Here is a 14,533-nt window from a genome sequence, read left to right as displayed (position 1 = left end):
GCGACGTGAGCCTACGCTGGGGCTGCGGGGAATCGCCAGCGGCTGCGGGCTCAGCGGCTTCCGGACACCCGGCCGGCCGCAGAACAAGGCCCGCCGCTCGGCTCGGCTCGGGCCCTTCCGGAGCAGCTCGGCTTCTCCCGGCCCTTTCCGCCACGGCCCGGCCCCTACCCGGGGCGGACTCGGCTTCTTCCGTGTGTTTCCTTCGCGGCTTGGCTCCTCCTCCCACGCGGGGCGGAGCACGCCCTAACCTCGGCGCGGCTGCCCCGCTGGACCCCTACTGCACCCCCTCGCCCTTGTCTCCCGGGTCCCGAGGCGCCCAGCCGCTCCCCAGGAAGGCACCAGGAGGCGACTTTGATCTGTTTATTGACCCCCAGCAGGCAGCGGGTCGGGCTGGGCTGGGCGGCCCGGCGGGCAGGGTCCGAGTGCGGCACCCCTTGGGTCGCCTGGAATGTCAAAGAGGGGAGCAGCGCCGGCCTAGTCATACGTCCAGGGAGGAGGCTGGGGACAGGGAGGGCGTCCGCGACGGCGTGGCGGTCCCCGCGCCCAGCACACGCCACTGGAAGATGCTGGCGTCCTTGCCGCCCAGCGAGACGAGGTACGCGTCGTCGTGGGTGAAGCGGACGCTCGTCACGTGGCTGCCGTGGCCCGCGAACACGCGGCTGGGCGCCTGGGCCGAGGAGGGAGGGTGAAGCCCGGGTCCCGAGCGCCGCAGGAGGGAGCCCGGCCCCCGACCCGGCTGGCCCGCAGCTGACCTTGGCATGCGCGCACGGGTACTGGAAGAGGTGCACTTTGCAGAAATCGTCGGCCACGGCCACCACGCGCTCGTTGTGGGAGCGGCACAGGGAGTTGATGTCCGTCCCGTCCGAGCCGTCCGGCCACACGCCTGGCACCGCGGGAGTCAGGCCGGCCCGCCGCCCCGCCCACCCTCCCCTGGCCCCCTGCCCCCTTCCCCCTGCCGCGCCCCGCTCACCATACACGTGGAAGCCCAGCACGCAGGTGTAGGTGGCCCACTCGCGGTCGCGGCTCTCATAGCGATTCCTCAGCAGCTTGCAGCCCCCAGCCACGTCCCCTGGGTACAGGGAGTCCCCTGCTCAACGGTCAGTCCCGAGTTCCAGCCAGGAGGGCAGTCAGGCCCACCCTGGGTCTCCCAGACCTCCCTGCCTGGGGCTCTAGGCTTCTCTGTCCTTTGAGGGAGCTGCCCCTCCACTTGCCCTGACAGGCAGGCCCCAGGCTTTCCTAGGAGGGAGGCGGGGTGTGACCTGCAGGCTGTCCGCCAGGCATAACTTCACCCTTGCAGCTCCACCTAACACGTCGCCCCTGTGCATCTGACGGCCCCTCTATCTGGAGTTCCCCAAGTATCCTCTTCCATCCCTGGGCCAGGAGGCCCCAAATAAAGCCCACCCCAACCTCCTCCTGCAGCTCACAGTAAAGAATCTCATAGTCTCCCGAGTTGGACATGATGAAGTTGCCATCCTTGGACCAGTCAAGGTGAGTGATGAAGCTGGAGTGACCCTGGGGACAAGGGGAAGGATTTAAAAGTGGGGGACGCAGAGGTGGGGTGGAGAGAAGTGAGGAGACGAGAGCCAAGGTGACCGTCGTGCACTGCGGATGTGGACTAACAAACATTCGGAGATTGTTTCAAGTGTGTCTAAATCAAAAACCTTCAGAGCATAGCTGCCGTTTCCCAGCCGCCCCCAGTGTGCCAGGCCCCGAGGATGTCCCCTGACACCAGGCCCAACCACCACCCCAGCCTCCTCACCACACAGCGGCCGAAGCGGCTGGACTTGGCACCGTCACTGGAAACACTGTAGATGTAGATTGTGTTGTCATGGGAGCCGATGGCCAGGTACAGGCCGTCTGCAGAGACAGTCACTCAGACAGGGAAGGGCCTGGGGGGACCCGAGTCCAGGGTGGGGGTGGCTCCCACCTGGGCTGTACCGGACAACTGAGAGCTGCTCATTGCCGTCGGTGACATCCGACACGATCTCCCTGGTTTCTGTGTCCAGAACCAACCACCTGGCAGGGAGAGGAGGCGACAGGCAAGAAGCAAAATGGACAGCGAGCCCCATGGAGCCCCCAGGCAGGGTGGAGAATGGCAAGCCTCAGGTTGTGATGCCAGAATTCTGGAGGCTGAGGCAGGAGGTTGCAAGTTCAAGTCCAACCTGGGGAACTTAGCAAGACCCTATCTTACAATTTAAAAAGGGGGCCAGTACTGGGTGTGGTGCTACACACCTGTAATCTTAGCACTTAGGAGGCTGAGGTAGTAGGATCACTACAAGTTTGAGATCAGCTTGGACTGAACGTTGAGTTCAAGACTAGCCTGAACTACATAGTGAGAGCTTGTCTCAAAAAACAAATAGATAAGTAAATGGGCTGGGGAGGTAGTAGCTCAGTGCAAAACTCTGGGACTCAACCCCCAGTACTGCAAAAAAGAAAAAAACCCAAGGTTGTCAGGTAGAGGAGAGGTCACCATCACATTCTCAGGCTGGGAAATGAGCAGGCCAAAGTGAGGGGCTTCTGGCTTCTGGAGCCATTGGGGAAAGAGGCAGGAACCACAGACTGGGGCTGTGTGGAGGCTCAGCATGATCCCTCGGCTCCCCGCCCGCAATTCCTGCCTCTCCACAGCCGGCCACCTGTGCCTCCTGGAGAGGCTGGGAAGGAGTGAGCAGCAGCAGCCACAGACCAGGCAGGAGCCCCCCAGCCCACCTGCACCCCCCACGAGCCCTGAACCCTCACCTGCCGGTGTTTAGTCCCACAGCCACGACCGCCCCGCTCGGGTGGAAGTCCGCACAGAGACCAGTCTCCTGGCAGGGGAGGAGGGTTAGGAGGTCAAGGTGCCTTCCCGAGAACTGCAGTCTCTATCCCTTCAGAGCCACCTCCCAGGTGGGTCCCTAGAGCCAAAACCACAACTGCCAGTGGGAAGTCTCCCTGCGCAGGTGGGGCCAGGCAGCTCTCAGAGTCGCTGAGCACAAGAGCAGCCAAGGCAGTGCGGCCTGGGGGGTGAGGAGGGTGGAGGGTGGTGTGGCATCAGGCCCGGGCTACACCTTGAGGTCGAGGCTCCAGGCCAGCGCGTGTCCCTCTCCATCCCACAGGCAGAGCTGCCGGTCATGACCACAGGTGAGGAAGCAGTTCTGCGCAGGGTGGGTGCAGAGCCCCCAGAGCTCGTCCGTGTGGCCCTGCGGTGGAGCAGTGTGCCTGTCACCACTGCCTTCCCAGCAGCCCTCCCCTCAGCCCTGCTACCAACCTGGATGACCGGGGAGAAGCCCTGAGCCAGGTCTCCTCGCAGCAGCGCATTCCTTGTGGTCCCCACCAGCAGCTCAGAGCCCGGCCCCTCCGCAATGGCCCGCACAGCACCAAAGTGCTCCGGAATCTGCAGGCAGAAGCAGGTGTCCAGGACCAGCCTGGGACCGCTCCTCCCCTCCTGGACCCAGACCTGCGCTCACCTCCGCCTCCTGGAGGGCCACCAAGCCCGGCCCCCACTGCACCAGCCGGCGGTCGCGGCCACCACCACTCAGCACTGTCCCGTCCCGCCGGAGACACAGGGCGAAGATGGAACCTTCATGAGCGTGAGCTTGGGCCACGATCCCATAGGTCTCTGTGGACAAAGCCTCAGGAGTCATGATCTTGGGGTGCATGTGGCTGACATCACAATAGCGGTAAACACTTGGCTATGTATCATCTGCTGGGTACCACCCCTCATCCTCACCTGTGCAGCTGTGCTTCCCATCTTACAGATGGGGGCAGAGGCTCACAGAGACCAAGGTGCTTCCTGCAGGCTAGGGACCAGCAGCAAGCTGAGCTCTGACCAGCCCTCCTCCCCCTGCCCCTCCTCGCCCCTGCTCCTTAACTGCGAACTCCAAGGTGGAAATAGGGGGCCCCTTCCCTTGTCCCAGCAGATCCTCCAGGGGCAGCTGTCCCAGCCACCAGGGGCCACACACCTTTGGCCCCACCCCTGCCTGGCGTTCTGGAATCAGAGAGGCTCCGGCCCCAGGTGAGAATGTTCCCCTCCGAGTCCCCGGTGAGGATGTCCCCATCAGGGAGGAAGACAAAGCAGGGGATGAACTTGGGTTTCTTGTATTTCTGGGGAGCGGGGCAGAGGTCAGAGTTAAGGGCAACCTTGAAAGTCACAGGACAGCTGGGGATTGGGGGCAGCAGGGCTGCAGAACCCGGCCCCCCACGCCTCACCCCAAAGACACCCTGCTTCCGCGCCAGGGCACCATTCCCAGGAGCCCCTGTCCCGCTGTTCCAGTTCCAGAAGTGGACGTGGGATTTCCCACTGGTGACAATGCAGCTGCTGTCCCGAGGGCTGAAGCCGACAGCCAGGACTGAGTCATTTGTGCTCTGAAGGGGGAGACAGGATTCAGCCAGCCCAGCCCTGAGCACCCACATCTGCCACCCTTGAAGGGCTCCCTGACAACTGCTGTGCCTCGGATCCCCAGCACCACCAGGAAGAACTGTGGCCCCCATTTCACAGGAGGAGGGGGCAAGACGGGCCGGGAGGGGTCTGCCAGGCCCCAGCGGGGAAGGGTGTGAGCGACAGCCAGGGCCCCTACCTTGATCTCTGCCAGCTTGGTCCCCCGGCCACAGTCCCACACAGACAGCATGTGCTCGTTGGAGTCATCCACCACGCAGAGAAAGGCTCCCTGATCCTAGGGGTGCAGGGCGGGCCAGGTGAGCATTCAGGTGCAGCTGCCCGAGGGCCTTGGGCAAGGGGCAGATGAACGGATGTGGGTCCTCTCCCGGGAGAGCGGGCTTGGAGCGGCTCAGGAAGGCTGGCGAGGCTTCTTGGGGGTATGGGGAGTCTGGGGCCCTGAGCCAGCTCACCGCTATGGAAAAGGCCAGGGCCCCCACGCCGCGCTCAAAGGCACCGAGTCCAATTTCCTGCAGCTTCAGCAGTGTCTCTGAGTCCCAGATGTGGACCACTGGCTGTAGGGGCTGTAGAGGAGAGGGTAAGAGCACAGGACTGGGAGCAGGGCCCATCTGTCTGCCCAGGGTCCAGCTCTGAACTTACCTTGCCATCCTTGTCCACGCCAGCCGTCTGTCCTGAGGCCACCCGGATACCGTCAGGGTGGACAGCAAGGCTAGGTGGGAGAGGACACTCTCGGAGGGTGGTCTCCCCCGAGCCCACCTGAGTCACCTCCCTCAGCCCTGCCGCCCACCAGCCCCTCTTTCTGCCAGACCTGTGCCCCGCTGGGCTCTCACCATCGGACGCAGTCTGTGTGCCCCCGGTAGTGCCTCTGGCCACCGCCTCCGGGTCCCCCGGGGCCTCCCCCAGGCCGGTACAGCACCACCACACAGGCGATGAAGTAGACCACCTCCCCGGAGCGCAGCACAAACAGATTGGAGCGGGAGTCCCGGCCCCGGTACCCATAACTGGGCAGGAACCAAGTCAAGGAAGGGGCCTGTGAGGCAGGCGGGGTAGAGAGGGAGATGGGGCACTGCAGGGCGGGGGGGGGGGGGCAGGACTCAGGGGTCCTGTCTCCTCAGGGCCAGGAGGCAGCTTGGGGAGGTGCTTCCCGGGAACCTGGGCAGGATACACCCAGTCGAGGCTGAGGGTCTCGGGGGGCAGGCCACTGGGCAGCTCCTCGAGGCTGCGGATGCCGGACGGGATGTACATGGTGATGGGGCGGCCTCGGAGGAACATCTTCACTGAGATGCCTTCTGCAAGAGAGGGCGTCAGCACCCCACGCTTGTCCGGACGAGGAGTCCTGGGCGCAAGTGCAGCCCAGACCCATCCCCAGGCCTTCCTCCACCCTGCACACATACCCAGGTTGTAGTTGCTCCTTCGAGACCCAGGGCCCCCAGGGCTGGAGAGGGGATCTTTGCCCCCACGGCTGTAGGGAAGAGAAGTGTAAGGACCAAGGCTGTGGGAGGGCTCAGAAGGAAGTCCCTTCCAAAACCGGTGACGAGGAGACCGCGTCTCAAAAACAAGTCAAAAGGGCTTACAATGTAGCTGGTGAGTGCAAAGGCCCAGGTTCAGTCTTAAGCACCCGCCAAACCTTAAAAAGTATTTTTTTAAAGGACTGGGGGTGTAGCTCAGCGGGAAAGCACTCCTCTAACGTGAGCACCCTGGGCTCAAGCCCAGCGTCACAAAGAAAGAGGAAGGAAAACAGGCCACACAGGGACTTGGGGACAGTCACCTACTCTGGCCACAGGAGCTTCAGGAAGCGCCTCGACCCTGGGAAGCTGGCAGTGACGCCCAAGGTCCAGGGGCTGAGAGCTGGGGACTGGCACTCTGTGGCAAGGTAGGGCCCGAAGGGAGCGGGTGCCCCGCCCACCTCTCCGTGCTCCCCAAGCGCAGCAGCAGGTTGGCAGAGGATGCAGCCTTTCGGGACAGTTTCTGCCGAGGCCGCTCTGACGGGGAGGATGAGGACGAATTTCTCCGGGGTCTGGCAGGGCAGACAGGCAGATGTCGGTCTGGTCCACAGGCACAGCCCACCCGCACCCTGGTGGCCCATATCACCTACGTGTCCAGGCGAACTGGGGGTTGCCCTGGCCTGAGCACCCCCGGGGGTCCCGGCGACCCAGCCCCGCTGCTGCCGCTGCCACCTTCAGAGGGAGCCCCGCCAGGGACCTCGCCGCCCGCCTGCGGGCCTGGAGGGCCATTGCTCAGGCCAGGAGGGCCCAGGCCCGGCATAGAGTCCTCCTGTGGCTCCGTCTGGGTTCCCCGGCTCACCAGGGCTGGGCTGCAGGGGAGCGGCAGGCCTGGGGGCGCCGCGGAGCTGCAGGACACCGGAGAGAGAAGGAAGCGTGGCGTGTGGCTGCCCATCCCTGTGTCCGCCCCTACCTGTTCTTGTCCGCGTCCAGTCCCCATCCCCTAACCTGGCCGTAGCCCCATCTTTTTCCGTACCTGTCCCTGTCCCTGTCCCTGTCCAGGGGCCGCATCCGCAGCAGGCGCAGCGCCTCTGCCAGAGCGGCCTTCACGAGCTCCATCTCCTCCTCCTGCGCCTGCAACCGTCGGCTCAGCGCCCGCAGAGCCTCAGGGGCGGCGCCCGCACCTGGCTCGGACAGGACGCGGGCCGTGAGCGCGGACCGCACCAGGATGGACGGGACGGGGAAGATGGGGCACGGCCCGGGAGGGACGCGGCGGCGCGGGAGACCGCGCCGGGGACGGGGCGGACCTGAGCACGCGAGACGGGACGGACCGATGCGCCACCGCCCGGCGGTGGGGTCCGCAGAGATACCCACGGCCTGGGTGACAGCGGGAGGAGCCGGGGGACGGGGATGGGGACAGCTGCCCGCCGAACTCACCGGGCCCGGCGGCCCCGTCCATGCGGCCCGCGGCTGGCGGCAGCGGCGTCTACACAGCCGCTGACTCGGCCTTGCCCGTCCCCATGCGGGCTCGGGGCGCCGTGGGCGGCGGGCTCGGGGCGCGCAAACAGCCGGACGCCGGCGCAGGAAGCGCGGGCGGCGCAGCCCCTCCCCGTCCGCCCAGGTCCCCGCCCCGCGGTAGCGCGGGACCCCACTTCCGCGAGGCGGGGCGGGCTGTCCCACGGAAAGGGGCGTGGCTGTCTTCACCCGGAGGGCCGGGCAGTCCCTGAGCAGAGGGAAGCGTCCCCGAGGGGGTGTGCAGGCGGCCCCCACGGTGGGGGGACGTCCCCGTGGGGATGTTCGGACTGCCCTCACGGGGCAGGAGAACGAAGTGTCTCCAGGGCTGTGTGGAGGCTGTCCCAGCGGAGGGAGGGAGCAGGGCGCGCGCCCAGGGTATTGGGGTCAGAGCCGCATTAGCCTGCTCGAGCCGAGCCACGCTGACTCAGCCCTGCCCGTCCCTGTCCTGTCCCGTCCGGTCCCGTCCGTCCTGATGGCGCCTGTGCTGGCCCTGCCGCTGCCCCTCAGGGCCCGTGTGCGCCTGGCACAGGGGCTTTGGCTGTTGTCTTGGCTGCTGGCACTGGCGGGCGGCCTGGTGCTACTGGGCGCCGCGCACCTCCTGGCGCAGCTGCGCACCCTGGGCGCCTTCCTGCCCCCGAGCTGCCACTTCCCAGCATTGCCCAGGGTTGCGCTGCTGGCGGGCGCTGCGGCTCTGGGAACGGGGCTGGGGGGTGCGGGTGCCAGCCAGGCCAGCCTGGACGCTGCGCGCTTCTCTGCCTGGCGCGCAGCGCTGGGTCCATTACTGCTGGTGGGTGCGCTAGGCGGTGGGGGGCTGCTGGTGGTCGCCCTGGGGCTGGCCTTGGCACTGCCCTCGGGCCTGGACACAGGGCTGCAGGAGGGGCTGGGGTCTGCCCTAGCCCACTACAAGGACACAGAGGTGCCCGGGCACTGCCACGCTAAGCGGCTGATGGATGAGCTGCAGCTCAGGCACCGATGCTGTGGGCGGCATGGCTACAAGGACTGGTTTGGGGTCCAGTGGGTCAGCAGCCGCTACCTGGACCCCAGCGACCAGGACGTGGCTGAGTAAGTGATTTCTGCTCCCTGATCACCAACCCCAAACCTGCCTCACCCAAATGGGCAGTGGCTGAAGCCACTGAGCCTGGGCCACAGCTCGGCCAGGATCACTGCAAAGCCCCCGCCCCGGGGGCTGCAGGCAGACACCTGGAGGGGCTGCCCAGGCTGGTCTGCTGCAAACCGAGGTGGCAGTGCTGGTCTCACACACCAGTGGTCATGCAGTTAAGGGACCTGTGCACGCCTGGCACTCAGCACCACTGCCCATGAACACCACTCTGCTGTCTTTCCTTCTACATTGCAGACACCCAACACCCTGTCTGTTCTTGCTGCAGCCGCATCCAGAGCAATGTGGAAGGCCTCTACTTGACTGATGGTGTCCCCTTCTCTTGTTGCAACCCCCACTCACCTCGGCCCTGCCTGCAGAGCCGCCTCTCGGACCCCTATGCCCACCCGCTCTTCGATCCTCGGCAGCCCAACCTAAACCTCTGGCCCCAGGGGTGCCACGAGGTGCTGCTGGATCATCTACAGGGCCTGGCGGGCACCCTGGGCAGTGTGCTGGTTGTCACCTTCCTGCTACAGGTAAGGGGGACACCCGACTGCTCCGCCCTGGGGACCCCACCTCAGGCCCAGCCCACGTCCCCCCTTGCTCCCTGCAGGCACTGGTGCTCCTCGGCCTGCGGTACCTGCAGACAGCGCTGGAGGGGCTTGGGGGGGTCATCGACGGGGAGGGAGACACCCAGGGCTACCTCCTCCCCAGAGGGCTCAAGGACATGCTGAAGACAGCGTGGCTGCATGGAGGGGGTGCCACAAGGCCAGCACCTCCCGAGGCGCCCCCAGAAGAGGCCCCTGCCCAGGAAGGCCTGCCTGAGGCCTAGGGGCCAGGGTGGTGGGGGGTGCCACAGATGTGGGGAACTCAGCTTCTTGCTGGGAGGGCCTGGGTTGAGAAACAGTCCACAAGCTAAACAGGGTCACAACGGGCATCCTCATCCACCTCTGTGAACAGGGAAGGTTAGGGATGACTGGAGGCTGCTTCTGGACAGACTTCATAATAAAGCTTTCGGACAGAAGCCACTGTCACAGGCATGTCTCTTCATAGAGATGGGCCCTAAATGAGTGGGTCTGTGCCCAGGGAGAGGCCAGGCTGCCAACTCCCACCTGCGTCAGCCTGCACAGGAAGCAGGAGGGCTATACCACACAGAAACAGGCCCTGGGCTGGGTGTTTATTCTGGAGGCAGGAGGGGGTTCACATGCTCAGGTGTGAGGGCCCAGCCCAGCTCCCCCAGCCCCCGCACGCCAACCCCAATAAGTTACCCTTCCCCGCAGTCTGACTGTCCCTGCTGACCACTTGTCCCCAGCCCATGGGCACTATTGCATGGCAGGTCTCCAGGGAGGAGAGGCAGCTGGGCCACACCCTGGTGAGGAGTCAGGCCTGGGGAGTCCCACAAGGTATGTGCCCAAAACAGCTGGAAGTCACGCACAGTCATCACACCTCCACAGCCCGGTCCGAGCCTCGGCCCTGTCGCTGCAGCTGCTCCTCCTGCTTCATCTTAGGCTTCTCTGTCCGCGTGTGCCACACCAGCACCTGGCAGAAGGATTCAAGGTGGAGCCAGGGCTGGGGATGTGGCTCAGTGGTAGAGCTCTTACCTTGCATGCACAAGGCCCTGGGTTCGATCCCCAGCACCACATACATTTAAAAAAAAAAAAACAACAAAAAAAAAACAAGGTGGAACCAGGCCAGGTCGCAGCCAGGCATCTGGGTCCTCCAGCCCTCTATGTTCAGTGCTGGCCATAAAAGAGTTAAAAAGCCAGGAACCGGGCAAGACTGGGGCCTTTGTGTCCTCTGCTCTTCACACCACACAGTTCCCAGAGTGACAACCCACTCTCCCACCTCACTCCCAGCCCTCCCTTCAGTAGAGCAAGCAGAGTGGATGAGGTCTGAGGGTCCCCCCTGCTCAGACACCCAGCCCCAGGGCCACCCCACATCCCCAGCACCTGCCCACCCCACACCAGGTCCCAGCCACCACCTTCCCTACCCGGGTGCAGTTGGCAGCCCGTGGCTCCAGGTCCTTGGGGTCCACGAGGCGACTCAGGAGGCTGCTCTCCAGGTGGCCCCGAGGGGCAGCAGCATCAAACTGTGCATCGGGCTTGGCCAGCAGGAGGGGCAGGGCGACCGCGAACCCCGCCATGTCCACAGGGAAGGGCCTGGTGGGCTCCCACGCTGTGTGGAACCCCACCACCCGGCCATCCTGCACCTGAGGACCCTCGAAACGCAGGCCCCCTACCAGCCCCACTGGCCACACTGAGACACCCCGGGTCCAGCGCATCTGCCAGAGATCAAGAGAGGAGACAGGGTGGCCCCAGGAAGGAGTAACAGAAGTTCCCTCCACCCAGCGTGCCCCACTTCTCATCCCGAAGCCACAGCGCTGCTGCTGACCCCCGTCCTCGCTCCCACAGCCCTCACCTCCTCAAAGAGAGCCCTGCTGTAGGTGTTGTCATCGTCAGCAAAGTACACGACTCCAGGGGATCCGGGGGGCGGCGGGTCCTTCTCCCCACCAACAGCGCCCCCTTGGCCCCGGAGCCAGGCCAGGGCCCCGTTCCGCTGCTCCACACCCCGGGGCCGGACCCAGCCAGGCTCACCCTCCCGGAGCCGCTGGGCCTTGGGCGTGAGGACCGCCAGGTGGGTGAACAGTAGCCCGGAAGCAGCCAACAACCCCGAGACCAGTGGGGTGGGGCCCTCGGCATCCTCCACCAGCAGCCAGTGCAGCCGAGGCACCAGGCTCAGGGTCTGAGACAGCCGCACCAGCTCAGCCTTCTGCACCAGCCTGTGGGACAGGCAGGAAGGAGCACTGCAGCCCAGCCAAGCAGGCTCCCCCACCAGGCCCACACTTCTGCTGACCGTTGCCTAGCCTGCCCTTCCACCATGGGGCTCTGTTGCTTAGGGGTGGGTAGGCAGTAAATTAAGGGGTGTCAGACAGATCTGGTTTGTTGTTTGTTTTTTAGTTTTTGAGACAGGATCATGCCATGTAGTTCAGGTACATGGTGACCACCCTCAAACTCATGGCAATCCTCCTACCTCAACTTCCCAAGGGCTGGGATTACAGACATATGCCCCTATGGCCAGCCCAGATCAGGCTCTGAGTCCCAAATTTGGCAGTATCAGGTGAGTCACCATGGGAAAATGTCTTTGCACTGCAAGCCTACCCAGCTGTAAAATAGGACTGACCATACTTTTTTTTTTTTTTTTTTTTTGATACTAGGAATCAAACTTAGAACCTTGCGCTTGCCAGGCAGGCGCTGTGCCACTAAGATAAATCCCCAGCCCGAATTTTTTTTTTTTTTTTTTTCTTTTTGGCCTTTTTGAGATAGGGTCTCACTATGCAATTTAGGCTATCCTGAACTCATTTTGTAGCCCAGGCTGGCTTTAAATTTGCAGTGACCCTCCTGTCTCAGCCTCCTGAGTGCTGGGATTACAAGCTTGCACTACCACACCGAGCAGGAGTAACCATACATGATGACAACATTGTTTTAAGAAGTAAAAAACAAGGCTGGGGATATAGCCCAGTGGCACAGCACCTGCCTGGCAAGCACGAGGTCCTGAGTTCATCCCCAGTATCAAAAAATAAATTAAAAATAATTAAAAGTAAAGAAGAGCCTTGTGCATGGTAAGCACACTCTCTACTTTAGTAGGATTTCTGTCAAAACCCTAGTTGGCAAGCTAAGAATTTGAAGCTGGGCATCGTGATGCACACCTGTAATCCCAGCACTCAGGAGGCTGAGGCAGGAGGATAGTTGCAAGTTTGAGACCAGCCTGGGCTACAAAGTGAGCTCAATGCCAGCCTGAACTGTACAGTGAGACTTTGTCTCAAAAAGACCGAAAAAAAAAATTTTATTTGCGTGAAACTTTACTTTTTTTTTTTTTTTTTTTGGTTTTTCTCCAGTACCGGGAACCGAACTCATGACCTTGCGCTTGCCAAGCAGGCGCTTTGCTGCTGAGCTAAATCCCCAGCGCCATTGAGTGAAACTTTAAAACGTTGGGTTCACCTATCCCATTGTTTGCCATGCTGTAGTTTAACAAGCCCATCACCTCCCACATTCACCCTCAACCACGAGGGTGGTTGCAGTCGAGGAGGGTGCAGTCCTCCTGGGCGCGTAGCACCCATACCTGGCATAGGTGGGGGTAATGACGTAGATGGTCGGCAAGGCCTCGGCTTCAGGAGGCTGGGCAGGAACAGCGGGAGGGCGGCGCAGGTCAGCCTGTAGCTGGGAAATCCTCAGATCCTTCTGCCGGAGCTGCTCGGCCGCTGCTCGCAGGGTAGGGAGGCAGTCGCAGGGCTGACCTGGTCCCAGGAAGCAGCGACAGGGAAAGGGACGGGGTCAGAGCACCCCAGACCGTTTACAGTCCAGAGCTTTAACCCAAGCACCTGCAGGCTCCCCTTGCCCTTCTCTCAGCTCTTCGCCTGTCTGCACCTCTGGCGTGAGCAGCGCACTGACTCAACGGCACCTTCTCTCCACCTTCAATGCACTGCATATACATTTGGGGGGGCTCCCGAAAACTGGAGAAGGAACCCGGGACTTCCTCACACACGCTAAGTAACCCCTCAGCACCGTGCTGCACCCCTGGCCTGGGAACTTTTATCTGGGTACTGAACGGACTGCGTGCACCCCGCCCCGCTGGCAGTCTTCACTTCAGCTCGGGACTCCGGAGGAACAGGGGCGCGTGCTACGCCGGGGCCGGCCACCACGCACGGCAGCGCCCGGGCCGGGCGCAGGCTCCGGGCTCGGGGGGCGGCGTCCGTCGCCCGCCCCCGGGGACACGGCCCAGGTGCTCGGGACGCGGCAGAAGCAAATCAGCCCACGCCAGCGAGGACGCGCACGGTCCGAGAGGGCACGTGGCGAGGTCACGGCAAGCGTGCCCGGGCCGCGGGAGGGGTCGCGCGGCCCGGGAGGGCGGCCGCCCGCCCGCCCCGCTCACCCAGCTGCACCAGCGCGTAGAGCAGGCCGGCGATCGACACCAGAAAGTACACGAGGAACACGTTCTTTAGCTTCAGCTTCATGGCCGCGCCGCTGCGGGCGCCCCGCCCGGAGGGGTACCCCGGGAAGAGGGGGTTCCCGCCTCCGCCTGCAGGCCCCGCCCCCGCCGCGCACCCCCACACCGGCTCCCGGCAGCGGGGGCAGGCAGCGCCGCCCGGTGCCCACTTCCGGTCACCGGTGCCCGCCCAGTGCCAGCTTCCGGTCTCACAGCCTGCTTCCTTCACGGGGCGGTAACGTCACATCCGGCGTGCGGGCGAGGGGCGGGAAGCCAGGCGGAGCGCGAGGGATGCGCTTGCAGGAGTGACACGGAGCAAGCTGCTAACCCCAGGGCTGGTCGGGCGGGGCTCTGCACTTGTGTAGACGGGAATCTCGCGCGTGCGCCGTGCCTGGCCGACCCTCCCGGGCGGCGGCGCTCGCTATGATCTTGAGAGTGGGGCAGGGGTGCCGCGCCGTGGTAGAAGGGTCTCCGTACCCAGCCCTACAAAAGAGAAAACCGCGCTCGCCTCCACAGCACACATAGTATACAAAAACTGGAACGGGGGGTTGGGAATTTAACTCAGCGGCACAGTGCCTGCCTGGCAAGCGCGAGATCATGAGTTCGATTCCCGGCACCGGAAAAACAAAACAAAACAAAACAAGGACAAAAAAAAGAAAAAAAAAACTGGAATGGTACAGGGATAGCCCTGCGCAAGGATAACACGCAGATTTGTGAAGAGTTCCTTATCTGTTGAAAAAAATGCATGGTACCACACAAACACATACACACACACACTCCCAATTTGGCTTGTTTTTTGACACGTTCTTGCTGTGTAGTTAGTGCAGGCAGGCCGGCTTTGAACCTGTGGGAGTTGGTGGTCTCTCGGTAGTCCCCAGGAGAAAAACGGAGAGAATTTAGAAAATAAAGACAAGAGACCATAGCCGGGGTCAGGTAGAGTTACCTCTTGCCTAATGAGCAAGAAGACTGCCCTAAAACAGTAGAGCATTTATTTATACCCTGGAGAGGTTGGTTAATTTCTGCCTCGCTGCCCAGCAACCAGTTAACAAGTTACAACGGCTTGTTTACTGCGAGGACCTCCCGTGTTCTCGGGCTGGCTTCATCCTGCACGTGTAATTATTTTCA

The 14,533-nt window shown here is 63.1% G+C and overlaps 4 protein-coding genes and 2 long non-coding RNA genes across 8 annotated transcripts in view; 3 read left to right on the top strand and 3 right to left on the bottom strand.

Annotated features, from left to right (window-relative positions):
* Nucleotides 1–245, bottom strand: part of Mta2 (metastasis associated 1 family, member 2) — a gene marked incomplete in the record, with an annotated part of 8,214 nt that extends 7,969 nt beyond the window's left edge. The window contains 1 exon segment of the mRNA XM_005414806.2: nucleotides 1–245.
* A 100-nt stretch (nucleotides 246–345) lies between these two features.
* Nucleotides 346–7,411, bottom strand: Eml3 (echinoderm microtubule associated protein like 3). 2 transcript variants are annotated; one of them, XM_013510059.1, is made up of 22 exons: nucleotides 7,252–7,411; nucleotides 6,851–6,998; nucleotides 6,468–6,722; nucleotides 6,279–6,389; nucleotides 5,767–5,834; nucleotides 5,538–5,661; nucleotides 5,203–5,373; nucleotides 5,012–5,081; nucleotides 4,825–4,935; nucleotides 4,554–4,649; nucleotides 4,186–4,341; nucleotides 3,939–4,080; nucleotides 3,444–3,595; nucleotides 3,245–3,370; nucleotides 3,045–3,176; nucleotides 2,737–2,804; nucleotides 1,928–2,016; nucleotides 1,760–1,857; nucleotides 1,425–1,512; nucleotides 971–1,087; nucleotides 753–883; nucleotides 346–667 (listed from the first exon to the last, which is right to left on the bottom strand). In XM_013510059.1, the coding sequence occupies exons 1-22, from the start codon at nucleotides 7,271–7,273 to the stop codon at nucleotides 479–481; spliced, it is 2,664 nt and encodes an 887-aa protein (XP_013365513.1). In that variant the 5' UTR covers nucleotides 7,274–7,411; the 3' UTR covers nucleotides 346–478. The 2 variants fall into 2 exon arrangements, with proteins under 2 accessions (XP_013365513.1, XP_013365514.1); XM_013510060.1 differs by having other exon boundaries at nucleotides 971–1,069; nucleotides 7,252–7,410.
* On the top strand, nucleotides 1,401–3,423 carry LOC106147621. 2 transcript variants are annotated; one of them, XR_001232555.1, is made up of 3 exons: nucleotides 1,401–1,488; nucleotides 3,093–3,117; nucleotides 3,317–3,423. It is a non-coding gene; the product is annotated as an uncharacterized LOC106147621 (long non-coding RNA). The 2 variants fall into 2 exon arrangements; XR_001232554.1 differs by lacking the exon at nucleotides 1,401–1,488 and adding an exon at nucleotides 2,791–2,883.
* Nucleotides 3,567–4,340, top strand: LOC106147620. The gene is made up of 3 exons (XR_001232553.1): nucleotides 3,567–3,656; nucleotides 3,897–3,991; nucleotides 4,250–4,340. It is a non-coding gene; the product is annotated as an uncharacterized LOC106147620 (long non-coding RNA).
* Nucleotides 7,412–7,558: 147 nt separating the features above from the next.
* On the top strand, nucleotides 7,559–9,449 carry Rom1 (retinal outer segment membrane protein 1). Its single transcript, XM_005414793.2, has 3 exons — nucleotides 7,559–8,391; nucleotides 8,715–8,961; nucleotides 9,039–9,449. The coding sequence occupies exons 1-3, from the start codon at nucleotides 7,802–7,804 to the stop codon at nucleotides 9,255–9,257; spliced, it is 1,056 nt and encodes a 351-aa protein (XP_005414850.1). The 5' UTR covers nucleotides 7,559–7,801; the 3' UTR covers nucleotides 9,258–9,449.
* Nucleotides 9,450–9,581: 132 nt separating this feature from the next.
* B3gat3 (beta-1,3-glucuronyltransferase 3) lies at nucleotides 9,582–13,632 on the bottom strand. The gene is made up of 5 exons (XM_005414790.2): nucleotides 13,355–13,632; nucleotides 12,545–12,719; nucleotides 10,844–11,204; nucleotides 10,416–10,706; nucleotides 9,582–9,964 (listed from the first exon to the last, which is right to left on the bottom strand). Exons 1-5 carry the CDS (start codon nucleotides 13,434–13,436, stop codon nucleotides 9,866–9,868), a joined length of 1,008 nt encoding a protein of 335 aa, XP_005414847.1. The 5' UTR covers nucleotides 13,437–13,632; the 3' UTR covers nucleotides 9,582–9,865.
* Between the last annotated feature and the right edge of the window lie 901 nt (nucleotides 13,633–14,533).

Source organism: Chinchilla lanigera, unplaced genomic scaffold, assembly GCF_000276665.1.
Source record: "Chinchilla lanigera isolate Chin_1 unplaced genomic scaffold, ChiLan1.0 scaffold00198, whole genome shotgun sequence".
NCBI lineage: Eukaryota > Metazoa > Chordata > Mammalia > Rodentia > Chinchillidae > Chinchilla > Chinchilla lanigera.
This window is presented reverse-complemented; position numbering and strand designations above follow the sequence as displayed.

Bases quoted from the DNA above. Each gene is read 5' to 3' on its own strand.
- Eml3 (XM_013510059.1), bottom strand. From the start codon at position 7,273: ATGGACGGGGCCGCCGGGCCCG. The intron at 6,723-6,850 runs GTACGGAAAAAG...GGTGTCCTGCAG, and splicing joins AGGGACAGGGACAGGGACAG to CTCCGCGGCGCCCCCAGGCC. The intron at 1,088-1,424 runs GTGAGCTGCAGG...ACCGTTGAGCAG, and splicing joins AGACTATGAGATTCTTTACT to GGGACTCCCTGTACCCAGGG.
- Rom1 (XM_005414793.2), top strand. From the start codon at position 7,802: ATGGCGCCTGTGCTGGCCCTGCCGCTGCCCCTCAGGGCCCGTGTGCGC. The intron at 8,392-8,714 runs GTAAGTGATTTC...TTCTTGCTGCAG, and splicing joins AGCGACCAGGACGTGGCTGA to CCGCATCCAGAGCAATGTGG. The intron at 8,962-9,038 runs GTAAGGGGGACA...TGCTCCCTGCAG, and splicing joins TTGTCACCTTCCTGCTACAG to GCACTGGTGCTCCTCGGCCT.
- B3gat3 (XM_005414790.2), bottom strand. From the start codon at position 13,436: ATGAAGCTGAAGCTAAAGAACGTGTTCCTCGTGTACTTTCTGGTGTCG. The intron at 12,720-13,354 runs GTGAGCGGGGCG...TCCTGGGACCAG, and splicing joins CTACGCGCTGGTGCAGCTGG to GTCAGCCCTGCGACTGCCTC. The intron at 11,205-12,544 runs GTATGGGTGCTA...CCTGTCCCACAG, and splicing joins ATTACCCCCACCTATGCCAG to GCTGGTGCAGAAGGCTGAGC.